General features: G+C 38.8%; 2 protein-coding genes and 1 pseudogene across 2 annotated transcripts; all 3 read right to left on the bottom strand.

Annotated features, from left to right (window-relative positions):
• Window positions 1-2,385: 2,385 nt before the first annotated feature.
• Window positions 2,386-5,901, bottom strand: LOC149010787 (luminal-binding protein 4-like; annotated as a pseudogene).
• A 6,440-nt stretch (window positions 5,902-12,341) lies between these two features.
• On the bottom strand, window positions 12,342-15,257 carry LOC149010786 (luminal-binding protein 4-like). Its single transcript, XM_089161646.1, has 7 exons — window positions 15,165-15,257; window positions 14,795-15,062; window positions 14,489-14,703; window positions 13,661-14,383; window positions 13,410-13,564; window positions 13,233-13,315; window positions 12,342-13,120 (listed from the first exon to the last, which is right to left on the bottom strand). The coding sequence occupies exons 1-7, from the start codon at window positions 15,214-15,216 to the stop codon at window positions 12,625-12,627; spliced, it is 1,992 nt and encodes a 663-aa protein (XP_089017772.1). The 5' UTR covers window positions 15,217-15,257; the 3' UTR covers window positions 12,342-12,624.
• An 8,890-nt stretch (window positions 15,258-24,147) lies between these two features.
• Window positions 24,148-26,008, bottom strand: LOC149010785 (bidirectional sugar transporter SWEET3b-like). The gene is made up of 6 exons (XM_089162822.1): window positions 25,606-26,008; window positions 25,439-25,475; window positions 25,117-25,339; window positions 24,861-25,019; window positions 24,640-24,759; window positions 24,148-24,516 (listed from the first exon to the last, which is right to left on the bottom strand). Exons 1-6 carry the CDS (start codon window positions 25,757-25,759, stop codon window positions 24,340-24,342), a joined length of 870 nt encoding a protein of 289 aa, XP_089018948.1. The 5' UTR covers window positions 25,760-26,008; the 3' UTR covers window positions 24,148-24,339.
• Window positions 26,009-27,077: the final 1,069 nt, after the last annotated feature.

The following is a 27,077-nucleotide window of genomic DNA, read 5'->3' as shown; positions in this document are numbered from 1 at the left end:
ATCACTCTACTGAAGGGTCCAATCAAAGATAAATTGTATTTTTTTCTCGGCCAATTTTGTGCCTCATTTGGCTCTATATGGAAATAAAGTTCATTTTGATATTTGGCATCGTTGGCTTGATCATCATTCTTTTGCAGTACTTAATCATTTGAGAAATAATATCTTATTTAATTCATTTGAAACGCTTAGATCCAATAAAATTTGTGACGTTTGCCAACTTGGCAAACATCACAAATTACTATTTTCTATTTCAGTTAGTAAAACTACTCAATCATTTCAATTTATTCATTGTGATTTGTGGGGTTCCACTAAAACATTGTCAATTAGTGGATTCAATTCATATATTATTTTTGTTGATGATTTCAGTCGATTTACTTGGTTTTATCCTCTGCAATTTATATATGATGCAATTCATTATTTCAAGCATTTTAAAAATATGGCTGAAAACTTGTTTTTTATTTCTATTAAATTTTTTCTAAGTGATGGGACTTTAGAGTTAACAAGGGAAGCTTTAAAAAACTATCTTGATGAATGTGGCATTGTATCCAGGATTTCATGTCCTCACACTCCAAAACAAAATGGAGTTTCGAAAAAAAAACACATGCACATTACGGAGATAGGTTTATTCCTTTTGTTCCAAGCTCACATGCCCAAAGAATATTGGTTAGAAGCCTTTACTGCTGCTGTCTATTTAATAAACTGGTTGCCTACATTGGTGTTGCAAGGAAAATCTCTTTATGAAGCACTGTTTAGTTTGAGACCAAATTATTGTTTATTGAGAGTTTTTGGCTGCCTATGTTACCCTAACTTGACACCCTACAGAGAAGACAAATTATCTCCAAAGTCCAAGGATTGTGTTTTCCTTAGTTACAGTCTCTATCACAGGGTTATAGATGCTTAGATAAGGACAATGGCAATGTATATTTATCTAGACATGTTATTCTTTAAAAAAATGAATTTCCCTTTTCAAATCTACCATCACACTAATTATCAAACAAACCACCAGCTCAATTTATTTCTTTACTTGTTTTCATTCCACACACCCCAAAGCCTTCTTAAGTGGTTAATGGCTCAGAGAAATCAATCCCATCAAAGAGGGATTCAATCCCCACATAGACCTGGTGTTGGCTGCTCAATGCCCTCTTGGCACGCTAGCATTCCCTCCTGAGCTTTCCCAATGCCTTGTTGTCCTTTGATATCCTTGTTATGCTTCTTCTTGATAAGCTTAATGAAGAAGTCTATTACCCTATGAACAAAGCCTTCACCTCCCAAGAAGGCATCACAAGTTATTGACAAAACCTTAAAAAAACCATTATCGATCGTTAAAAGTACAAGTGAAGACCCAATGCTTATGGATCGGTGCTTGGGGGTGTAAATGGATAATTGAAATCCATTCCCAAATTCACATCCACATCCTATTATTATCCGTCCAATTAAATTATCTGATTAAGTTACTTATTTAGATTTATTTTTCTTATTTTTATAAATTTTTACTTAAGATATGTGACTATTTTTCTAGGTTTTCTACTAAAATAACTACCAAAGTCGTTAAATTCTTAAATTTCAAACTTAACCTCGCAAACAAAATGGTAAAGATGTCAACAAAACTGATAGGATATTATCCGAATCCGTCTGAATATAATAGGATGCGATATGATATTACCACTATCCAATCCGAATCCGATACGTTAACACCCCTAATCCGAGCCCGAGGATGGATGATCATACCTCCCAAGCACCAAAAGACGTGCCCCGAAACGAAAGGAGCCACCCGTAAGAAATTCAAAGGTCGTTCCAGTCCACAAAAATGCTCCGTTCCCATAGGGCTATACTGGATAGAAGCTGACATGTCAACACGTATGAATCCATCGTGTCACCTATAGAAGTTGACGTGCCAGGCAGCTAGCTTGGTCAATTTTCTCATCGAATGTGTCACTCCTTGAGGAGATCAAGTTACACCATAAATACTCCAGAGTCCCCCACCTACCTCATCTAAGACAATGATTCTTTAGCTACTCAACTCAGAACACTTGAAGCCCCAGTTTTAAGATGGTGTCATCTTCAAATCTGACTTGATGGTTAAAGATGGTTGTTCGACCACCCAGGTAGCCCACATTCACTAGGTTAGATCGCAGTTCACTGGAGGGATCAGATTTGAACATAGCATCTACTAAAAATAGAAGAAAAATTTAAACGGTCTAACCATCAAGAGAATGGAATCAAATGCGATCAGCTTTATCCTTGATATTCATTTTCATCCTTAATTAAGGATACTAGTTCCACTAATGAGCATTAAGAAATCATAAAGAAATGTCAAAAGGAATAAGGATTTTGTTTTTTTTTACCAAGACAAGACAAGACAAGACAGGACTTTAAATAAAGATTTTAGATACAACGAGGTTTGCGTCCAGTATTTCTGTATAGCTGATTGATTACTGAACCACAGAAATCTTCAACTTCCTTCAACTTCTTCTCGAGGTCATCCTTCTCTGCGCTCTGGTTATCATCCAGCCATTCAAGTGCTCCATTCAAAGCGGTCTCTATTTTCTCCTTGTCTTGGCTGTCGATCTTGTCTGCAAGCCCGTCTTTGTCGTTCATGCTGCTCCTCATGTTGTAAATATAGGCTTCCAACTTGTTTCTGACATTAATCTTTTCCCTAACCTTGTTGTCCTTCTCTGCAAATTCCTCTGCTTCCTTCACCATTCTTTCGATCTCATCCTGGCTCAAACGCCCCCTGTCGTTTGTTATGGTGATTGATTGTGATTTCTTTGAAGCCTTATCCTCTGCCTTCACATGCATAATACCATTGTCATCCACCTCAAAGGTGACCTCAAGCTGTGGAACTCCTCTGTTTTGGAAACAACACATAATCCAGAAAGGGTTTTTTAGGTTTCAATTCTTCCTGCAAATTTTAACAGTTAACAAACAAAAGGGAATTATGGTGTGCTGCTGTTTTACTGACGCTGGAGCTGGTGAGATACCAGATAAAACAAATCTACCAAGCTTATGACAATCCTTCGTCAAGCTCCTTTCACCTTCATAAACCTGATAGTTTCACAAGCACAATAGGGTTTTGTAAATGAAAATACACGATAGCAACTCAATTCGGGGATTTTCTCCATCATTATTCTCTGGTTACCTCAATCGACACTGCTGGTCTGCTGATCAAAGACTGTTGTTGAGAAAATCTTGGACTTCTTTGTTGGAATCTGAGTGTTCCTTTGGATTACTATGTCCATAACCCCACCAATCGTTTGGATACCCAAGCTCAGTGGTGCAACATCGAGAAGAACAATGTCTGTGACAAGTAAAAGGAAAACCAATCAGAAAATGGAATTTAAGGAAAAGCATTGGATTACCTCTTATCGAATGCAGAAACTCCCTCTCCACCTTCTCCTTTGTACATTTTCTTCTGATTGATAATAAATTCAATACCCATCCATAAGAAGAAAAAAAAACAATGCAGAAACCGAAAACGGATTATTTATTACCTTTGATTTCGTCACCACCTTCACCACTGAGAATTCCACCCTGAACAGCAGCACCGTAAGCCACAGCCTCATCAGGGTTTAGTCCCATGTTAGGTTCCTTCCCATCAAAGAAATCCTTCAAAAGTTGCTGGACTTTGGGAATTCTGGTACTTCCTCCCACGAGCACAATTTCGTCAATGTCCTCCTTCTTCAACTCTGCATCTTCCAAAGCCTGCTTCACTGGATCCATCGTCTTCTTGAACAAATCCACGTTCAGCTCCTCAAATCTAGCCCTGGTTAATGGCTCAGAGAAATCAATCCCATCAAAGAGGGAATCAATGTCAACATAGACCTGGTGTTGGCTGCTCAGTATCCTCTTGGCACGCTCACATCCCCTCCTGAGCTTCGCCAACGCCTTGTTATCACTGCTGATATCCTTCTTATGCTTCTTCTTGATAAGTGTAATGAAGTAATCCATTACCCTGTGAACAAAGTCTTCACCTCCCAAGTGGGTATCACCAGTTGTTGCGAAAACCTTATACAAACCATTGCCGATCATCAAGATACTAACATCAAATGTACCACCACCCAGATCATAAACCAGAATATTCTGAGTCGTCTTTCCACACTTTTTGTCCAGTCCATATGCAATTGCAGCAGCTGTGGGCTCGTTAGTTATACGAACCACATTAAGGCCTGCAATTGTACCTGCATCCTTCGTGGCCTGCCTCTGTGCGTCATTGAAATAAGCTGCAACAAATAACACACAGTGACCATGGAGAAAAACAGTAAGATCAACACAACTCAAAAAAAGGTACAACATATACGAAAAAATGAGGGATAAATTCAAATTCTACACTCACACCTGGAACAGTAACAACTGCATCCTTAACTTTCTTCCCAAGATATGCTTCTGCCGTCTCCTTCATCTTCAAGAGTATCATAGCACTGATTTCTTCAGGACTAAACTCCTTGGTTTCTCCGTCTTTGATCTTCACTTCTATATACGGCTTTCCGCGATTTGTCCACAACCTTGTAAGGTAAGAACTTCATATCCCTCTGTACCTTTGATGACCTAAAAGCCAGAAAATGTAGCAAAACTTTAATAATATGAACGGAGTAATCGTTTTAAGTAGTGTAGAACCAATAATTCCTTCCAACTTACTTCCTTCCGATGAGTCTTTTAACATCAAAGATCGTTCGTTCGGGATTGAGTGTGCCTTGATTTTTGGCCCCTTCTCCGATCAAACGCTCACTGTCAGTGAATGCAACCCATGAAGGGGTGATCCGATTTCCTTGATCGTTCACCATAATCTCAACATGGCCATTTCTGCAAACTCCCACACACGAATAGGTTGTCCCTAGATCTATCCCAATTACAGTACCAAGCTTTGGAGATTCATCAGCGGCCATTGCTAATCCAAACAAAAGTCGAAACGTCTATCCTCTGTTCTTTCTCTGTGCTTCGTATATCGAATCACTAAGGAGGCAACACATTCGGAGTTCCCATTTATGACTCTTTGGGTAATCGAGGTCACCCGTATAAAGGAACTTCCATTAAAGAAAATCTTGATTTATTTGTTTTACTTCTTTTTAGTTGTAAGCGTTATCAATATTTACTTTCCAAAATACTATAAGACTCTAGCTTACATTACAAATAAATTATTATAGAGGAAAGAGAATATACATAATTTCTCTTTTCTCTCTCTGGTCTTTGATAGAATTTCTACTTTGCAGCAAGTTCCAAAAGTTAGCTCTGCGATTTTGGGAGAGGAACCCTAGCCGCCGCTCTGCAGCAACAGAACCTTGCCGCCGCCCTCTGAGTCTCTCCACCTCCACCCCTTCACCGTCAGGATCCCTCACCTCCTCTCTTCCTCTCTCCGTTTCTCTGATTTTATCCTTATTTTCTCCCTTCCGACTCTCCTCCCTCACCTCCTCTCTCCTTCGCTGCCGCCTCTCTGCCGATCTTACTGCTCCCTCTGAGCCAGCGTTTCCCTTCTCACCTCCCTCCTATTCTTTCCGCCTTCTTCTCCTTCCTCATCTGCTAGGAAAACAGACCTGAGTTGTTTGTTTCTTCTCACCTTTTTGTTTCTTAGTCTCATCGCCTCTAGCATAGTTTTCTCTCCCATCTCGCTTTCTCTATCTTTTCATCACTCACTTCATTCGGATAAAATAAAATATAAAAAAATCCTAATCTCTGGTTGCAGCGACCGATCTTCGATCTGTTTGCTTTTTCCGGCCGCTCCCGCTCCCTGGTTGCAGTACTTCCTTTTTCCCCTTTCCTCAGTTGTTAAATAACAAATAATTTCTTTGGTTGCAGCGGTGTGCTTTCTTTGGTTGCAGCGGTGCACACAGCCGAATAAACTCCAAATCGGGATACCAGTTTTTCTGCGGCAAGCTTGAACTCCTTTACGGTAGCGCCGGATGGCATTATAACCCTCCTCCGCACTTTTGATGTTACCACTGCGACAACCAAACCACTTTTGTGTCCGCCCTTGAGGCGTGTTGTGTGTTTGTGTCCGCCCTTAAGCTATCCGCCCTTGAGGCGTGTTGTGTGTTATGTGTCCGCCTTTGTGGCGTGTTTTTTGTTCCCCTTTGTGGGTGCCGGTGTTTATTTGGTGCTGCATTTGTTGCAGTTTTATTTCTAAGGGTATATTAAAGGCGGCAGCGCCGGATGGCAGGTTTAACCCTCCTCCGCACTTTTGATGTTACCACTGCGACAACCAAATGACTTTTGTGTCCGTCCTTGAGGCGTGTTGTGTGTTTGTGTCCGCCCTTGAGGCGTGTTATGTGTCCGCCTTTGTGGCATGTTTTTTGTTCCCTTTGACTGGGTGACTAATGGTTTATTTGGTGTGCAAAAAAGATTTAGGGTTTCTAAAGGTATATTGGGCTTGACCCATCCCTTCCCAACAGGATGACCCCATCAAATTGCATGTAAGACAAGTTGTTGTTTCCGCTTCCTTGGTTCCGTGTGAAACATTGTGTTTTCAGCCCATTTTCAGAATTTTCCCACCCTTCTTTCCCCTTTAATGCAATGAAGTACTGACTTACCAAACAAAAAAAGAAGATAGAATTTCTATTTTGATATCACATCAGCTGGTATACCTCTTATAGAATAAGCCTCTAGATGTAAGATTCTTTTTATAATTGAATTTACTAAATCCTTATCACAAGATACAATCGCTACACAACTCTTTTGAATTTGAAATTCGAAACAATTCTCATCCTTTTTTATTTTTCTTGATGTAGAACTTGTGATGAATTCGAATCCGAATTCAAATTACCTATTTGGTTGCACAGGACAAAACAATTTTTATCCTTATCTTTTTCCGTCTGAAATTTCTTGATGTAAAAATTTTAATGAATTCAAATTCAAATTCAAATTACCCAATTTGGTTGCTAAGGAATATATGTGCAATTGGTATTCTAACATCCTAAGCAAACTTAATGGGGGTAAGCTCAAGTTGAGGTTGTGTAGAAGAGTATTGAACCGTTGATGCGATAAGACTTTGTAAAAATGTCAACCAATTGGTCTTTAGTGGGGAGAAATCAAACTTCAAGCTTCATGGTGGCTATTGTTTCACACAAAAGATGGAAATCAATTTCCACATATTTTGTTCTAGCATGAAATACCAGATTTGCAGTGAGATACGTTGCGTCAACATTGTGGCACCATAAAATTGGAGCTTATGACAAAAACACCTCTAGTTGTTGAAGAAGATATTGAATCCAAGTTAATCTCTGTTGTTAAATTAGCTAGAGCTATATATTTGGATTTTGTGCTGGAATGGACCATTGTTGCCTACTTCTTTGAACTCAAAAGACTAAATTTGAGCCCATAAAAAATTGCAAAGCCTCCTGTAGATTTTCTATCATCTGGACACCAATCCCAATAAACATCAAAATATGTAGAGAGGGTGAGTGTAGAGTGTTTGCGAAAAACAAACCCATAAGTTATTGTACCCTAAAGATAGCAAGGAATTCATTTGGCAAGAGTTCAATGATCTTTCATGGGACTATGCATGAATTGACAGCCTTTATTTATTTACTGCATACTGAATATCAAGTCAGCTTAAAGTTTATATTGCAAGGCTCCAACAATGCTTTGGTATTGAGTTAGAACTGTCATTGGTTCTCCTTCATATTTGCTTAGATTTGTTGTGGTGGAGATTGGAGTGAGAACCAGTTTGCAATCATGTATATGTTGGCCTTTGCAATGAAGTCCTTAACATATCTGGCTTGATTGAGATGGAGGCCATCAGAGAATCAAATGACAAACATTCCTAAAAATTATTGTAGTTCCAAAAATTGCATAAAAATGGAATCATCAACATAAATTAGTACATATATTATTCCTATTGCCCTTGAACAAATGAACATAGAAGTGTCAATTTTAGAATTTTGAAAACCAGTCTCTAGTAGAAAATCGCTCAGTCTATCAAGCCAGGCCCTTAGAGCTTGCGCTGCAATTTGTCGAAATGATTACGATACATAGGATCCTCAAACCTTGGTAGTTGTTTCATGAAAACTTTTTCTTGTAGAATCCCTTGCAAGAATGTGTTCTAAATATCAATCTAATGAATGGGCCAAGAATTTTAAATTGTAATGGACAGTACAAGCCATATGGTTGTTGATTTGACTATTGAACTGAAAGTTTCATTATAACCTAAACCCCATTTGTTGGTTAAAACTTGTTGCCACTAACCTTGCTTAATAGTGATCTATGGATCCATTTGCTTTCTTTTTTATTTTGAAGACCCATTTGCAACCAATGATGTTTTTGTATTGACTTTGCAATGAGAGAGACCAAGTACTATTCTTTACAAGCATAGTGAACTCAGGCAGATCCATCGGTTTTCTCCAATAAGGATATTTATTGGCACTAGTGAAGTTGGCTGGTTTAGTTTCGGTCATGTCCAGAGTTGGGGTTTTGGCCAAAAAAGGTTTAGGTTTGCGTGTACCATACTTATTTCTAGTTATCATAACATGTGTATTCCATGGTTTAGTAGGTAAGGTCACCTCAAGTTGGGTTGGTGGGGAGGATGTCGGTGGATTAGATTCAATAGGTAGGTTTGGAATTTTGGGGGGTTTTGTGGGTAGGGTTTGTTCTTGAACCATTTCAAATGGAGTTAGTTAGGTCGGGGTTTGATTTGGATTATTTATAGTTGATTAAGAAGGGTTATCTAGAGGAGAGGGTGGAGGTGTTTCACTCAGTGAAGGACTACATGACCTGCTTGAGGTTGAACTATGATGGACACTCAATAGTGGTAAGAATGAGGATAAAGGTATCGATGGTCCATGGAGGGATGGTATTTGAGACTGATATGAGGGATGACATGGTTTATCCTCATTGAAAGGGAAGCACCTCTCATGGAAAACAACATGGTGCGAAATTATAATATTTCCAGTAGATCTATCCAAGCATTTGTAGCCTATATGTTTGTTATGGTATCCCAAAAAAACATGAAATGTCAGATCGAAAATTCAACTTATGCTTATTGTAAGATCTCAGCCATGGATAGCATGTACATCCACAAACATGTAAAAAAACATACTCAGGCTATTTTCCAAACAATTTAAATAACGGTAATTTTCATCTGGACCCCCTAAGTTGTGGTTCATGTCACTTTTAGTCCAATAAAAGTTTTCCTTTGCATATGGCTCCCCTGAGGTTTCTAGATATGACAATTTAAGGACAAATCATAAATTTGATGACCAAAATACCCTTATGGTGCAATGGTCAAGATTGTAATGTATGTCATTGCGATCTAACGGTTTATGTTAAAAAAGAAACAAATTATAATTGCAATTTTCATCTTTTTATTTTATATTCTTGTGTCTTAAGATTTCAAATTTACAAACTTATACCTCTTATTGAAACTCAATGAAATCTCATTCCCATTTCCATTACAGACGAGGAAGCTCAGCTATGGAGCTCGCTTCATCGTGATCAGTTACTGATACAAAAGCAATCACAAGCAGCTTTGTGGGTTTGAAGCTCATACTAGATCGCCATGTGTGGGTAAGCGAAATCCTGGAAAGAGGTATCTATTGTTTAGATCTAGTCTAAGTGAAGCACGAAAATCTTGATACATCTCTAGGATCTTATCGAAATAGTTTAAAATAGAGTCGCTACTCCAACAAATGAATGCAATTTTAGAAGTAAAATATACATTGTAACAAGACAGAGCTCCGATCAAACAACCTGATGAAATCATCTTCAAAGGGAGAAAAACAGGAGATTTATAATGGAATTGTTCATAGAGATGCAAGAAACAAAAATTAGAAAAATGAGGTTTAATGGATGGTTGGGAAGATCTATGCATCTATGCTTTGTAGGAAGAAGGAGATAAGGAGGTAGACCTAATCAATGAGACACTATGAAAGGAAAAAAACTTTCGAATCTAGACATGAGTATGATGCAGTTTTTCGAGAGTGCTGAAAATAGTTAACGAACCCTCAATCCTTGGTTCCACAAATGTTGAATTCCCCTGAGGCTGACCTTCCACCCACCCACATCTCTCTATCTGAATATCCGAAACACAGCTCCAACAGTTTCCAACAGTTTCCAACTTCTAGGTTTAGTGTTCTCAGTGAAATGTCTTCGTACTGAGTTGTCTATTTGGTTTCTATCTTCAGATGTCTTCAGATTCGTACATTGTGGAAGTAAGCAGTGAACCTTTAAGAAATAGCTTAGGTATTTTGTGGATCTCAGTATTCTTCAAAGTGTGGTTTTCTTTCTTGCGCAATGGGAGTGGGATTTGATTGAGTTTCAATCAGGATATAAGTTTATAAATTTGAAATCTTAAGACCCTCAAATATAAAATAAAAAGATTAAAATTATAATTAAAATTTTTCTTTTTAACATAAATCGTTGGATCGGAATGGCATACATGGTACAATCTTGACCATTGCACCATAAGGGTATTTTGGTCATCAAAATTATGATTTGTCCTTAATTTGTCATTTCTAGAAACCTCAAGAGAGCCATATGCAAAGGATAACTTTTATTGGACTAAAAGTGACATGAATCAAACCTTAGGGGGTTCAGATGAAAATTACCTGTTAAATAATGAAGATCAGTTTTAATGATTTTGGTTGGTAGTCTCTTGGTCAGAAAAATTGTAGTTTCAAATGTATGAGGCCGATATTTTCTAGGTAACCTAGAATGAACAAGTAGAGTTAGAACATTTTTTACTATATATCTATATCTTCTTTCAACTGCCCCCTTTCATTCATGAAAGCCAGATAAAAATTTGAAACTGATTTGTTTTTTTCACCCTAATCTCTCTAAAATTGTTTGATTCGTCAATCAAACAAATTTTCTACTAGAAGTTTAAATTTCTAAAAAATACCAAGTACTTAAAATTTTAGAGTAAAAGGATAATCCAAATAAATTTGGAATAGTCATCAACAAAGATCACATAATATCCAAAACATACAACTTGAATAATCGGTGATGGTCCCCAAACATCATAGTAAAGCAAGTCCAAAAGTCTTTTTTGAAACTAAAAATGAAGATCTAAAGGGTAGTTGATGATTTTTCCCTTGTTGACGTGCAATCGAGATAAAAGAATTTTTTTCATATGAAACTGATAAACTAAATTTTTTATAATGCGCAATGCAGTATGACCCAATCTATTGTGCCATTGGGTAAGAGAGGTTCTTTCTCCAATCAAAGCTTGAGAAAAAGAATTCATTACTTTTCCTTCGTTCAAATACAACTAATATAATCCATTCTCAGCTGTTCCCGATGGAAGGCATGTCCTCGTTTTGATCCATAATATATCAGGATCAAATTTAAATAAAACAATATGATCACGTGGAAATTTAGAGATTGATATAAATTCTTCGTGAAACAAGGCACTTGCAAACATCTTTTAACATTAACCAATTGGAAGAGGAGTGTAAGGGAACATTACTGTGTGACTGATGGATAGAATTAATCCATTACCAATTTGCACTCGATCAAATCTTGTATATGGTTGAGAAGCAAAGAGATGCTATAATCAACAGTCATATGGTTAGTGGCTCTTAAATTTGGGTACCAACTATTATCACCAACAAAAGAAGCATGAAATTTTGAAAAATTCACCGAAGCAGAAGCATTAGATCCAATCTAAAGAGCATGATTAAACTTTTGGTGACAATCAAAAGCCTTGTGTCCCTACAATAACATAACAATTACAATTCTAATGACAACTATTATATGATAAATCAATTTGCATAACAAAGTCGTACTAGAAATCGTGACCACTGAAATTGTGGCTAAACTAATTGTCATCGTTGCAATCCAAATCAGCCTAACTATGTTTCCCATAATGGTAATGGAAATCATAATAACTCTACTCCAGAATGTAAATTGGCAACATTTGCAATAAGAATAAAAGATTCAATAATTAAAAGCATGTTTCATGCAAATTTCTTAAATAATATATCATGGAGTTTAGACAACAACAACAACAATAAGCCTTGTCCCAACTAAATGGGGTCGGCTACATGGATTCTTGCTCTCCAATCAATTATATTCGTAACCATACTAGATACAAGGCCTAAACTATACATATCATTTCTCACCACTTCTCCTGAGGTTATCTCTAGCTCTTTTAGCTCCTTCAATATGGTTTATACCATGGAGTTTAGAATGTTACCGAAATGCTTGTGTAGATGTAGAGGTAACAAAAAAACTCATAAGTAAGACGACTTCCATTAAGCCCATGTAGGTAGAGTAATTCATCACTTACCCTTCCATCAATGTTCAATTCTTAATTCCCCACCGGAGAAAATAACTTAAAGCTTCAAACAAATGGTCTGATAAAAATTCCCCGCACCTGTCAATGTTCAATTTTTGACTCCCCACCAGAGGAAATAACTTAATGCTTTCTGCTATAATTTCTTCACTGGTTCAGCGTTTGGAACACTTTTAGCCAGCCATTAATAGAAGATAAACAGTAATCCAAGTGAGAAATGAGAAATTATAAAGTTTTCAAATCTCCAAACATCTTCTACTATACAACTACTAAAAATAAGAAAACCAATGAAATTGATAACAGAGAAAAACCTCAAGAAAAATGTGCAACCCGTAAACCCCACTGGAGGATTTGCAGAGAAAAAAGAGAGAAGAAAATTTTTGCACCATTAAAATTCCTAGTTTCTACAATTCGTCATTAGAGTCATCTTCATCATCGGAAGAACCCGAAGAACTACCACCAGTCTTTTCGTACACCTGCTTTATTACTGGATTACACACAGCTTCAACTTCCTTCAATTTCTCCTCATAATCGTCCTTCTCCGCGCTCTGGTTATCATCCAGCCATTCAAGAGCTTCCTTCAAAGCTGTCTCGATTTTCTCCTTGTCGTCGCTGTCGATCTTGTCTGCAAGCTTATCCTTCTCGTTTATGGAGCTCTTCATGTTGTAAATATATGTTTCCAACTTGTTTCTAGCATCGACCCTTTCCCTAACCATCTTGTCCTCCTCTGCAAATTCCTCTGCTTCCTTCACCATTCTTTCGATCTCTTCTTGGCTCAGACGCCCCTTGTCGTTTGTTATTGTAATTGATTCTGATTTTTTTGCCGCCTTGTCCTCTGCCCTCACATGTAGAATACCATTGGCATCCACTTCAAAGGTGACCTCAATCTGTGGAACTCCTCTGTTTTTAAAACAAAACAGATTCCAGAAAAGGATTTTTTTAAGATTTCAATCGTTTCTGCAATTTTTAACAGTTACAAAGGGAAGGGTAATATAGTATGTTGTTTACTGACCTTGGAGCTGGTGGGATACCAGACAAATCAAATTTCCCAAGCTCACGACAATCCTTCGTCAAGCTCCTCTCACCTTCATAAACCTGAAAGTTTCACAAGCACAAGGGGGTTCTGTAAATCAAAATGCAGAGTAGTTACTCAATTTGGGGATTTTCTGCATCATGTTTCTCTGGTTACCTTAATCGACACTGTCGTCTGTTGATCTTGGTATGTTGTGAAAACCTGAGACTTCTTCGTTGGGATCACAGTGTTCCTTGGGATCAATTTGGTCATAACTCCACCAACCGTTTCAATACCCAAGCTCAGTGGTGCAACATCAAGAAGAAGAATGTCTGCCACAAGTAACAGAAAAACCATTCAGAAAATGGAACCAAGAAAAATATCTGATTACCTCTGTCGATTGTAACAAGCGAGAACCGATCTATTACCTTTGGTTGCATCACCACCTTCACCGCTGAGAATTCCACCCTGAACAGCAGCACCGTAAGCCACAGCTTCATCAGGGTTAACTCCCTTGTTGGGTTCCTTTCCATCAAAGAAATCCTTCAAAAGCTGTTGGACTTTGGGAATCCTGGTACTCCCTCCGACAAGCACAATTTCGTGAATGTCTGTCTTCTTCAACCCTGCATCTTCCAAAGCCTTCTTCACTGGACCCATTGTCTTCTTAAACAAATCCATGTTCAGCTCCTCGAATCTAGCCCTAGTTAATGGCTCAGAGAAATCAATCCCATCAACTAGGGATTCAATCTCAACACGGACCTGGTGTTGGCTGCTCAATGCCCTCTTGGCACGCTCACATTCCCTCCTGAGCTTTCCCTTAGCCTTGTTATCCTTGCTGATATCCTTGTTGTACTTCTTCTTGATAAGCTTAATGAAGTAGTCCATTACCCTGTGATCAAAGTCTTCACCTCCCAAGTGGGTATCACCACTGGTTGAAAGAACCTCAAAGACACCATTGTCGATCGTCAAGATACTAACATCAAATGTACCACCACCCAGATCATAAACCAGAATATTCTTCTCTCCACCCTTCTTGTCCAGTCCATAGGCAATTGCAGCAGCTGTGGGCTCGTTAATTATCCGAGCCACATTAAGCCCTGCAATTACACCTGCATCCTTAGTGGCCTGCCTCTGTGCGTCATTGAAATAAGCTGCAAAAAGGAACAAGCAGAGATCACGGAGGAAAACCAGTCAGATCACAAGTAAAAATCATACAAATTTTTAGGAAAAATGATGAATAAATTCAAATTCTATACCTGGAACAGTAACAACTGCATCTTTAATTTTCTTCCCAAGATATGCTTCGGCCGTCTCCTTCATCTTCACGAGGATCATGGCACTGATTTCTTCAGGACTGAACACCTTGGTTTCTCCATCTTTCATCTTCACTTGTATATACGGCTTTCCATCTTTATTCACCACCTTGTAAGGCAAGAACTTAACATCTCTCTGTACCTCCGCATCATCAAACCTAAAAACCAGTAAATGCAACAAGATTTTAATGATATGAGCAGAATAATCCTTTTAACTAGAGCAATGGTTAACCAATGTGTTCTACTTACTTCCGCCCGATGAGCCTTTTAACATCAAAGATTGTTCGTTCGGCATTGAGAGCGGCTTGATTCTTGGCCGCTTCTCCGATCAAACGCTCACTGTCAGTGAATGCAACCCATGAAGGGGTGATTCGATTTCCTTGATCGTTCGCTATAATCTCAACGTGACCATTTCTGTAGACTCCCACACAGGAATAGGTTGTCCCTAGATCTATCCCAATTACAGTACCGAGCTTCGGAGATTCATCCGCAGCCACTGCTAATCCGAACAAGAATGCTAGAAAAAACACAAGAACAGCAAAATTGATCTTCAGATTCCAGACTTTCCCGTCAGATAACTCAATCAAATAACTAAAATCGAAAATAAATAAAAAATTACCTGAAAGGAAGAGAAGAAGATATGATGCTGCTGCTTTGTGTTTTGTCGCCATCTTTATTTCTTTGAGAATTCGTACCCTCTCTCTTTCTGTGCTTTGTGTATCGAACTACTGAAGAGCGAACATTTTCAGGGATTGTATTTATAGGTCCTGCGTAACGGAGTGTTGCCCCGCTAGAGTGTTCCCTCCAATAGGCTTTCGCCATGTCATCATACAGCTGAGCGAGAAGGAATTGCTGGTGCTCCACCGTCCACGTACACCAGTCCAATAAGAAATTGACACGTATGAAACTACTGGAGAAGGGGCTCATTTCCTCTCGAAAGTTCTTGAATCTTAGAGAGAAAGGGACGAGTTTCGATGGTGCGCCCACTGCACCGCCACGTTTTCTCTTTTCCCGAATCCCGAAGACTTTTGCTATATCTATTCAGCATTTGTAACCGTTTCTACCCGTCTGATCAATACTTTTTAACGGACCCGATTTGCCACCAAATTATTTGTGGTCATAAGATGCTTGCTGACTCGTAGACTCCATGTGGCAAATTGTCACCGGCTGGTACTTGTTGTCAATGTCCTTTTCCGATCCATTCAGGTTTTAGCCGCCTCAGCTATGGTTAACTATGTCAGCCGGTTGGACCGCCGGTCGGCATATCGGTTTCAATAACATATATAATCGGTATCTTGAATGAGTTAACACGGCTGTATGGCTGACCTAATCAGCTTGAATCCACTTGGAACCTTGAGTTGGACCTGATCGGCTAATGAGAAAGGTGTGGAAGGGCGAAGGTTTGAACCCATGATCTCTTTAGACTTTTTTTTTTTGGTAAACAACAGCTTCATTCAGAAAGATATGCACGAGCTACAGCCGAGGCATCCAAATTGACAAGGTCCTCGAGCCAAGGAGTGGAAGTGGGCCAAGCTATCTCGCTCGAGAGAGATAGAGCCCTCCTAGCTAGGGAATCAGCACATGAGTTACTTTCCCTATAAATATGATGAATTACACATTCGATGAACTTGGTTCTGAGGTATATGACATCATCCAGAATCGGTCTAACTTCCGGGGGGCCAAGATGGAGACAATCTTCCAAGTGGTGGGTAAGTTCTTGATTGTCAGTTTCAAATGCCCCTTGTCATGACATTCGCCCAATGTGAACAACATGCTATCCCTCAAGGCCATAGCTTCTGCAACCAACAATGATTGGGCAGAGGAAGGTTTCGAAACTGCTAATAAGCAATCACCCCTTTCATTTCAAATAATGAAACCCAAACCACATCTATCATTGTCCTTCTTCATGGCTGCATCGGAATTTACTTTGACCCAACCGATGCTTGGAGGAGACCAATTTGGTTGTCTCTCCAATCTACTTACCACAATTTTTGATTTGATGGGATTCACTTGTAGATACTCACCTTGATGCCTCATTGCACGTTCAATAACTTGATGAGGAGATGATACCTCTCTGTTGAAAATTAGTGCATTTTTGGCCAACCATAGTTCCCAGAAAATAAAAGCCGCCAAGGATGTCATTTCCTTTGTCAAGCCACCCTCTCCAAAACCAATAGATTTCCATGAATTAAGCCATTCATGGAGTTTGGCTTCCTCTCCTTGTGGGGAAGTAAATGAAAGTTGAGACCCAAACCATGTTGCTCTAGCGAATGGACATGAGAGGAAAATGTGATCAATGCTCTCCTTTTCTTTACCGCATCTCTGGCATAATGGATCGACTTGTATGTTTCTATTGATCAGCCCCTCAGATGTTGCTAAGCCTCTCCCACAAATCCTCCATAAAAGCTGTTTAATCTTTGGTGGAGCATCTACTTTCCAGATGTAATCCCATACAGCTTTATCCACTTGCTTCCATAGTCCACTAGAAGATGAGGATGGCTTTTCTCTCAACTTGTTTTCTTTCTTCAGTATAAGCACTTCATAAGACGACTTAACTGTGAATTGCCCATTTCTAGTTGCTACCCAAAATAGAAAGTTGGGTTGAGGGAACAAGCTGAGTTGTATTTTTAGAATCTCATCAGCTTCATCCTTAGGGATCAAGGACTTGATGATATCAGAGGTTATTATCACTTTATTAGAAGTGTTGTATTAGAAGTGCATCTACAATGATCCTAGAAAAAAAAGATTTTTGTGCTCTAAATTAGGGTTGGTGACTCAAGTTCGGTCAAGGTTAAGGTCTAAAACTTAGCCTTGACCCGAGAACAATTGTTTCAAGCTCCACATAGACCTTGTTACAAAAAGTGGCTCATGTAGGTGATTTGAGAGACTTATCATCTCGTATCAAGTAGTATATCATTGTAAGTAATACATTTTAGCATAATCCAATACGTGCATTTTAGAAGAAAAAAGGAGAGGCATATATTTTATTGATTGTATCCAATATGCATACATATCAACTAGTTTCATGTCATATAGTGAGATACTTCATTTTCTTTTCTTTGTTTTTCTGATCATCTCATTTTCTCCAACTTGTTTTCAAGTTAAGCCCATGATTCAGGCACGGGTGGCTAGAAAAGAATACTAATGAAAAATTATTAAAAGAATCAAATAATCAAATAAGAGTCTCGCCCAAATGTTCAGATTCACTGTTAAATCAATGAGCAGTGGTCGCAGGGATTCTATATATGATCCACTCTGCTCTAAATCCAGCCTGTTAGGCTTTCCAGGAACCCCTTGATTATTCCTACACATATAACACAAGCTGGAGGAGACCAACCTGGGCAAGCCACAGATTAGGAGCCTGCAAGAGAGAAATTCCAATATATGTTTAGAAAACCTTTAGCTTCTGTTTCCTTCACTGGAATATTGAAATTCTTTCATTGGAGGTTGGATGTTTGAGTTTATTGATACTTAGTGGATCTTATTCAGAATACTACCAAAGCCCTTCCTTCAAAACTCCATCAAATTAGTTGATCTTATTCAGGATATATCTGAGGCTCTTCCTTAGAAATATTCATCCGATTTTTCTAATTTTTTAGTGGGTCTTATTATTTTGCGAAGCCCAATTTCTTAGGTCTTACTCGGGAATCCCGAAGCGTTAAAAATTATAGGACCTTATTTAGAAAATCCGAAGCCCTTTTAGGTCTTACTTGGGAAGTCCAAAACCTTAAAAATTATGGAGACTTAATCCGAAACCCTTTTTAGGTCTCGCTTAGGAAGTCCGAAGCCTTAAAAATATGGGGACTTATTCAAAATATCCAAAACCCTTTTTAAATCTTACTCGGGAAGTCTGAAGCCTTAAAAATTATGGGGACTTAATCCAAAGCCCTTTTTAGGTCTTACTCAGAAAGTCTGAAGCCTTAAAGATAATGGAGACTTATTCAAAAAATTTGAGGCCATGCAATTGATTTTAATGATAATTCTTGATCGTAGTGTTATTGGGGTCTTATTCGAAAAATCTAAGGCTCTGCAATCTTTTTTCATGATAACTCCTGACCGATGGATCTTACTTGAAAATTTTGAGGCCCTACAATCTTCTTTAATAATAATTCTTGACCATAATGCCCCATTGAGGGGTCTTGGATTCCGAAGTAAACCATTTCATAGATTGATTATATACTCGGTCGAAGCCGTGTTACAAAATTGCCCGACTAAGTGTACTATATACCATTAAAGGGGATAAAATCTACCGATAGAACTTCTTTAGGTTTTTTGCATTACTCGATCAATCAAGATCTCAACCTGTTTCTAGATCTGTCAGTCAGCAAGCTCCCTATCCTCGGTCAGTACTTGGTCCTCCCGAACCTTGTCTTTCCTCAAGGTTCTTCTGCACATTATTCATTGCCTTTGCTTCTCCCCATCGGGCTTCAATGATTTTTGATACCTCTACCTGCTTCTAGCACTTCTGCAAGAGTTTAGCATAAGTAGTTAGTGTGTTTTAATAAGACCTCAAACAATCATTTGTGTGATATTCCTATAAACAAGGTTGTTTTTGCCGAATTGACTCATTCCTCGCATGCTTAATGACAAATAACGTCTCCGCGGTCTTCTCTGTTTGAATGTCACTCTGAACTCGTCCTATGAACTTTTTGACAAGTTCATCAAAACTAACAACTAATCTTGACAGGAAGTTCGAGAACCACTTCTGTGTTGTCCAGTAAGGATGAACCAAATACCTGACAAAGTACCTCATCAGAATTTTCAACCACCGCCAATGTTTGTTGATAGTAGTTTATATGTACCTCCGGATCTCCACTACTTTCAAATAATGAGAAATTTGGGAGTCTAAAGTTATAGGTAATTTGGTACTTGGCAATTGCATCCACGAATGGGTTTTTTTTTATTTTTTATGATCAAGTAAATGTCATCGGTCTTTCTTCCTTCTATAAGTTTTCCCAACTTCTTATTGATATTCGCCAATTCCCAATCGACCTCAACAACTCTAGGGCTTGATGTTTGGACACTTACTTTATTAGATCGATGTAAAGTTGTGGAATGGGTTTTGACTCCTCTCTCAAACCTTGCAAACATTCCCATGCAGTTGCTTCCCGATCTTAGTCGTCTTCCTGAAAAATGTCTTCTTCTAGGCGACGCTCTCATTCCCGTTTCTCGAGCATGGCGTCTTGCTTCTTCTTGATCGTAAGGATTCGGATTCCTCGGAACACTGATGCGTCTTGCCAATATGCTTCTGAGTAACGCTTGCATGTCTAGGATCTGAACTTGCATCTAGTTCATCTACTGTTGTGTTTGATTCATTTGTTCTTGCGTTGTTAAGATTACCATTCCTTTGTTGTTTCTGACACCCAAACATCTGCCACCATTAACTTCTTCTCCTTCATGCTCCTCAATGACTTGGAGAAATGGATCATCACCTTGAAGAGGTGGATCATGATTCTGATTTCTCTGGGTTATTGATCCAATTTGAACCACCATGACTTTTTGAATTGTTTCTCATAGACGGCGCCAAACAATGCGTTTGAGAATTGTCTGACCACTGGAAGCCTGCAAAACAAAGGTCAGACGCAAACTGACTTGTCGGTCGAGAAGTCGCCTCTGATGATCAAGTCAATACAAGCACACTGAAGAGCCCTAAATAATTGTAGAGCTTAATTGAAAGATGGAATGGAGGGAAAGTGATTCAGTTACCTCCTCTTCGCATTCATTAGCTTATATAGGTTTACCTTCAATCCTTGATCATCGGATCAATCAATAAGTCTCATCTTTGATCGTACGATCATAGGGTTTTGACTCTCCTAATCTGAGTTATTCCACATTCCTTCCTAGGCACGACTATCTATCCCGAATCTGGCGGGATCACGATTCCTACCATCACTATTGAGTTCCTATCCCGAATCTAACGGGATCACAATTCTTACCACAACTATTGAGTTTCTTAGCACTAAGGAACTTTCAAGTTAACTTTTCATTCCGGTCCCAACCGGGATAAACCGACCAATCATGGTTCAACCCGATTAGCTTGCTATCATTATTTTTACTTATCACACCCCAACTGGAGTTCCCCAACAAGATAACTTCAAGTGAGGCTGACTTAGCCCATGAAGACCAATCTCAACACCATCCATCGAATATCATGAAAGACTTTACATTTTCCCTTGGTTTTTATTATCATTATCATTATTATTTATTGAAATTAAAATATTAATAACCAAAAGTATTTAAGAAACAATTTCTTGCCTCCATAAAGGAGGAATCTAGTAGGAAAGATAGAGTAATCCACCACGCTATAGACAACTTGTATTTATATCACGAAGCACCTTTAGGATGGCTTTCTTGATTGGTTCTATTTCCATAGCTATAGCAGAGAAGGCAACACCGTGAACTCCTTTTGCAACAGTGAACCCGAATCAATGTCCCAAATGAGCAACTCCCAACTGCTTGAACCAATTTTAGAATGCCAAAAAACCATCAATAAAAATCAAGTATAACTAAACAATAGCAACATATTCCTATAAGGAGGCATGTTTTGGAGTGGTTGTTGAGGTTTAAGAAATGGTTGGCCCTCAAAAAATGGTCAAACAAGCAACATATATATCCAATAACTTCACTCTCCAATTGTCTTTGCCTAGTTTCACCTATTTATGGCTTTTCTAAGTCAATCGAACCGTGGCATCAGTTGCTACAATTTGCCATGAATTCACAATTCTTTGGTTTCAACAACTCCTTTTGGTAGTGATTGTGTTATCTACCAGTATGTATGAGTTATAGAGACCATCTACCAATAATAGTTGATATGAAATCAATTAGAAAGAAAAGACCGAATTATACATACAGTTCTTGATTGCAAAACTATTAACTAACTATGATTGACTTTTGAGATTTTTCTTTCAAATTTTTTCATTCTACTTACAAGGAAATTTAGCTAATAAAAAAATCAAACTATATTAGACAGAAAAAGATAGTTTAAAATATAACAATTCTACTGTAAATGTAATGTTGTTCACCTCTCCCTCTACTTTCTCTCTCTCTCTCTTTCTTTCTTTCTTTCCTTTCTTTTTTTTTTTTAATTTGAAATTGTAGTAAATTTGAGGGCAAAAGTGGGTAGTTAAGAATTTTCGACAATAAAATAGGTACTAAGTCATCACTTAACCTCATTATTATAATAATATGGACTTGTTTAACTTATAATTAAAAAAGGATTATGGACTTATAAATCGGACTTTTTTTTTTTTGGGTAATCAAAATAGGGGATGCAGCCCCATTCGTTAACCACTACGCAATGTTCGGACATTACGGCTTTACTTTTTATCGAGCGCAAAATACCCCTATTAAATCGACGGCATCCATTAGAGGTTGACACTCATGCCTGAGGCCAAGGGGGGGGGGGGGGGGGGGGGGGGGGGGGGGGGGGGGGGGGGGGGGGGGGGGGGGGGGGGCCCAGAACACACAACTGTTCAATGCAAAAAACAAAAGAGCAAGGGATCCGAACTTGAGACATGAGTTTACCAAACCACTTGAGAGTGAGCTTAGAACCACTAAACCACCAACCCCTGTGGTAAAATCGGACTTGTTCAAAAGTACAATAGATGATAAGTCATCACTTTTTTTTTGTATGTAAGAAACTAATTTATTCATAAGGTGCTAAAGATGTGGCGACCTACGCTCTCAATAGAACTTGGCCACTCCGTGAGACACCGCACGATGAAGGCCTTCCTATCCAGGAGGTGCACATGCATTTACAATATGAACTTGTTTGATTTATATATATAATTTGCTCAAAGGGAAAAACAAACCCTCTTATCTTTTGAGCAAATTCTATATGCCCCGCACAAAAATGTGTTATTTCAAAATCAGATCTTTTTCATTTGTCCTGAATGAATTATTTTGAATCCATTCAGAGAAATTGACTTTCTTGTCTGTTTCCACAAGCAATCTCTATGCCCATGTTCCTTACCTTCACGCTATCTAAATTTTTACCAAAAAGAAAAATGTTATCCCATCTAAGTAGGTTCATGGCAGGGGAGAAGATGCACAGTGCACATCAGACGGCTAGAGGGTCACGTTGTGATGTGTACAGCATAGCTCTGCCATCCGATGCCTATCAAGATTTAAAGTACTGGTTTCAAGTATCATATCAGTCAGGTGATTTTAGAAGATGTATCATCTCATATTGAGTAATATATCATATTAAGTACAATAGATGCATTTAGTATATTGATTGTCTCCAATATGAATACATATCAATTAGTATCATTTCCTATTGTGAGATACTTCCTTTTTCTTATCGTCTCATTGTTCTTAGACCTGTAAACGGATCGGATTCGGCTCGGATAGTGGTGTATCCGAATTCGAATCCAATAAGGAAATCCAATATTCGAATTCGATCCGATATCCGACGGATATTTTTTAAGGGTATCCGAATTCGAATCCGTGACTCCGTCGGATATCCGATTATTATCGGATCCACAAAACTATCCGATTACTGCTTGCCATTTTTCAAGTTCCGGTGACTACGATCTGAAGAACTTGAGTTTTGGTGAAGTGGTGAATGATCGTCCGCTTTGAGGGTTGACCCATCAAGCATAGCCAGAGCACCGTCGCCATTTTCAATGTATTCAAAGAGGATTTAACAGACGAAGATCGCCGGCTTTGAGAGCACCCAACAAGAACAGCCAGACCACCGTCGGCGCTTTAAGATGAATTCAAAGACAGACAAAGCAACATTCTTACGGGCGCAGTATGAAGCACAAGAGCCCATGAAACGCGAGAATAGTAAGAGTTTGATGAGGAATCGCCAACATGTACCTGAAGATGCAAAGCCATGCTCTTACTTACAGCCGCCCGTAAGGTGGTTGCTGTTACTTGCCGCTGCCGCTGGTCGACGGAAAGGGTTGAAAGAAGAGCTTTCACCGTTTCGAATTTTTTAGCAAGGCTGTTTCAAATCTTCCCAAGCCAAGAAGAGATAAAAGGAGACGAAAGGAGATACTGCAACTCTGCAAGTCTGCAGCCCACAGGTCTCCTTAAACAGTGTGTCTACAGTGATTATATTAAAATTTTATTTTTTAAAATTTTGGAAAATAACAGCCATTGATGCTCGTGAAGTCACTCGAGATTATAATATTGATTTTTTAATTAAATTATATACTGATGTGACAAGTGATTCTGCTAATGCTTACCATGAAAAATAGTATTTTATAATTTTTTAAAACCCAGCCATTGATGCTCGTGAAGTCTGTTGAGCTTATCGAAAAATATTAATTTTTTTAATTAAAAGTCATTTAATGATGTGACAAGTGATTGTATAGAAGAGATTTAAAATACGTGCAAAAATAGATAGCAACTTTCCCCAAATTCCAAAACATCTTTATTAATTAAACTCATAAAAATATATTTTTTTATGATAAACGGATAATATCATATCCGGATATTATCCAGTCCGTTTAGCATATATCCGAATCCGAATCCGTTTAGTTATCGGACGGATACGGATATTTTCCGGTAAGAAAATATTCGGATTCGAACTCTCTTCAACGAATGCGAATGCGAATTCGAGACGGATTTCGGTTATCCATTTACAGGTCTAATTGTTCTCCTTCTAAGTTGTTTCAAGTTAAGCCCATGATTCAACCACTGGTGGCTACATGAGAAAACTGACAAAAAATTCTTAAAAAGAATCAAATTCAGCAATCTCCGCCAAAGAACACCTTTATTTATTTTATAGAATAATAAAAGCACAATCCAACATCCCCTGAACAAGACCTTCATAATCTTCAGATTCAATTACTTTCACTGTTATAATCACTCAGCAATGGTCGCTGCTGGGATTCTATATCTGATCCACTCTGCTCTATATCCAGCTTGCTAGGCTTTTCAGGAACCCCTTGATTATTCCTATACATGCAGTATAACACAAGCTGGAGGAGACCAACTGGGCAAGCCAGCAGATTAGGAGCCTGCAAAAGAGAAATTCTAATATCAGTTAATAAAACCTTGAGCTTCTCTGTCCATCACTGGATTGAAATTCTTTCTTTGGGGGTTGGGTCGTTCGAGTTTTGGTTAGAATTGCAAACACTAACCGTGAGCAGAATGTCCCAACTCAAGATCCCATAAATCATCCACAGTAAACTGGTGAGGAATGAGAAGAAAGATAAATAGAAAGGCATGAATTCCACACTCTTCGTCTCTATCACTCGCTTCTGCAATTTGAAAAAACAATTGTAAAGTGATGAATCAAATCAAGAATTCTTGAAGAGACAACTTTATATTGTTACGGCTTAGGATGAGAAAGAGAACTCACCACAACAACAAGAGGAGAAGAATACATTCCAACACAGAGAACAAAGCCAACACCCCCAACAATGGCCTTTCGAAGAGTGCGTTCATGTACTGTCATTGATAGAACTCCCACACCAGCACAAAATGAAATGGCTCCAAGTAGTATTAGAGAAATCACTTTCTGCAGCAAGCCCAGAATCACAATCAGATCCATCAGATACTCTTATGCAACAGACCCAAAATCACAGAATGGAAGCTAGGAAGGAAAATTCACTAACCCTTGGTCCTGGTGAAGCAAACCAGAGATAGGTGAAGATGAAAGACAACTCAAGCAAGACCCCCACACCATTGATTGTAACGATGGGAAGATTTTCCCAGCCATTGCTCACCAAAGGTAACCCATACCACACATAAATCAAACAGTTCAATAAAGCAGTAATATAGGGAATGCAAGAGTATTCCCCTGTGGTTTTCTTTATAACAACCGTCCTGAAGGTTAATCTGCAATTGTAGCAATGAAAACCATTAGAGCCACCATTGAATCAGAAAAAAGAACTGAATTGAAAGAAGGAATCAATTTAAGTTTTTCTTTCTTATTACATTGGAGCCGCATACAGAAGCAAGGAAGCAGCATTCCCTGCAAAAACAAATAATGCCAAATCCAAAGCTTAGGAATAAAAACAATTACCTCTGTGATTTCACTGATCAAGGGAAAATAGGGTTGGGAAAATTGTGTTTTGGATTGAGAAAAGAGATGACAATTCTACCGATCAAGCCGACGGCGAGGCGCAACTGAGTTATGGTCTCTGGAGAGACAACCCATGCCAAGGATTGCACTTCGGCAGTGAAGGAAAGATTTGGCACAAGCATCGCAGCAGAAGGAAGACTGCTCTGCATTGTGGATAAAAGCCCAGAAGACATGGCTGCAGCTAGCTAGCTAGCGCGCGCTGTCCTCTCCCAACACACACTCACAGTGAATCTCACAAACAACAGATCAAGAAGGCTTGTTCAGAAGGGATGAAGGATGGGTTCAAGAGCATGGTCGGCCATAGATGAGAAGCTTCCTTCCCCTAGAAAGGAAGAAGAAAGAAGAAGAAGAAGGTTTCTGAACAGTAAGTGGATCCGCCATGATTTCAGATCGTTGTGGTTGGAGAAATGAGAACTTCGGTTGGGGTTTATATACGCGAATCATGCACGAAACCCATAAGAGTGTTTTGGTTCCAACTCATTTCTCTTTATTAAAAAGATTTGTCATCTATCACGGCTGGTTGGCAATAGAGTTGAAGTCTCCACGGCGTTGCTGAGTCAGCTCTCGAATGGCGTACCAATCATTGGCACGCTTGTCTGCAACGTAGTTGGCAGTTACCCTACTTTTACGAAACCCCATATGCAACTTGATTCACTTGCGCCCGTCTCTTTCCCTTCACGTACGAATCACCAGGAGAAGGATTTTGATCCCCTGTTGTCTTTCTGTTCCTCGTTCAGAGAGTATCATATATTTAAAATGACAATCTGACGGCTACTATTTTATACTTCAAATCATCACCTAAATGACTTGATGCTTCAGAGGAAGTAGCCAAGAGGTATAAAATTACTGCTGAGAAGGAAATGACGTGGATCCGACAAGGATATGCCTCAGCGGCGGCTCAACCAACCATAACTAGAAGACAATTACTTTTGCCAAAAAAGGAAAAAAGAAATTAAGATCCTTCGAAATCAAGTATAAGACAGGTGCATTCTCACGCCTTTTTACCACACATTAAGAGCGGAAACCGCTTCCTAAATTATGGCAAAATGAATGGGATTTTTATCCGCTCCTGTTCTGACCGGGTGCAATTTCCTCTTGTGGATCGTTGGATTATCGACACGTGTAATATTCTAATCCTAAGGTAAAATTCAACACTTGAGTAACACATTTTAACCCAGTTTCATTCATCTCTCTAACCGACTCTCTCCTTCCTTCATCTTCTCATTGTCGGCTTGGACAATGCCTACTTTGCCACCACCACAAAAATCAAAGAAAGCTAAACACCAGAAAGGGAAAGATCAAAAAACCCTACCTGCAATCTTAGAATCGCCTAAAGCCTTAATCTGATCAATCCAACCAACGAGATGAAGGAGATTTACGAGACGAGCTTTCTTCGATTCCAAATCTAACAAATTAGGGCAGGGAATACAATCGAAAAAAAGATTGGCTCTAGTCTGTGTTATGCATCTGCAAGAAATCTGCAATTGCAAG

This window comes from Hakea prostrata, chromosome 7 (genome assembly GCF_041222555.1).
Source record: "Hakea prostrata isolate BN-2017 chromosome 7, UWA_Hpros_2, whole genome shotgun sequence".
Taxonomy (NCBI): domain Eukaryota; kingdom Viridiplantae; phylum Streptophyta; class Magnoliopsida; order Proteales; family Proteaceae; genus Hakea; species Hakea prostrata.
The sequence above is the reverse complement of the archived record's forward strand: the minus strand, read 5'-3'. Positions and strand labels throughout refer to the sequence as shown.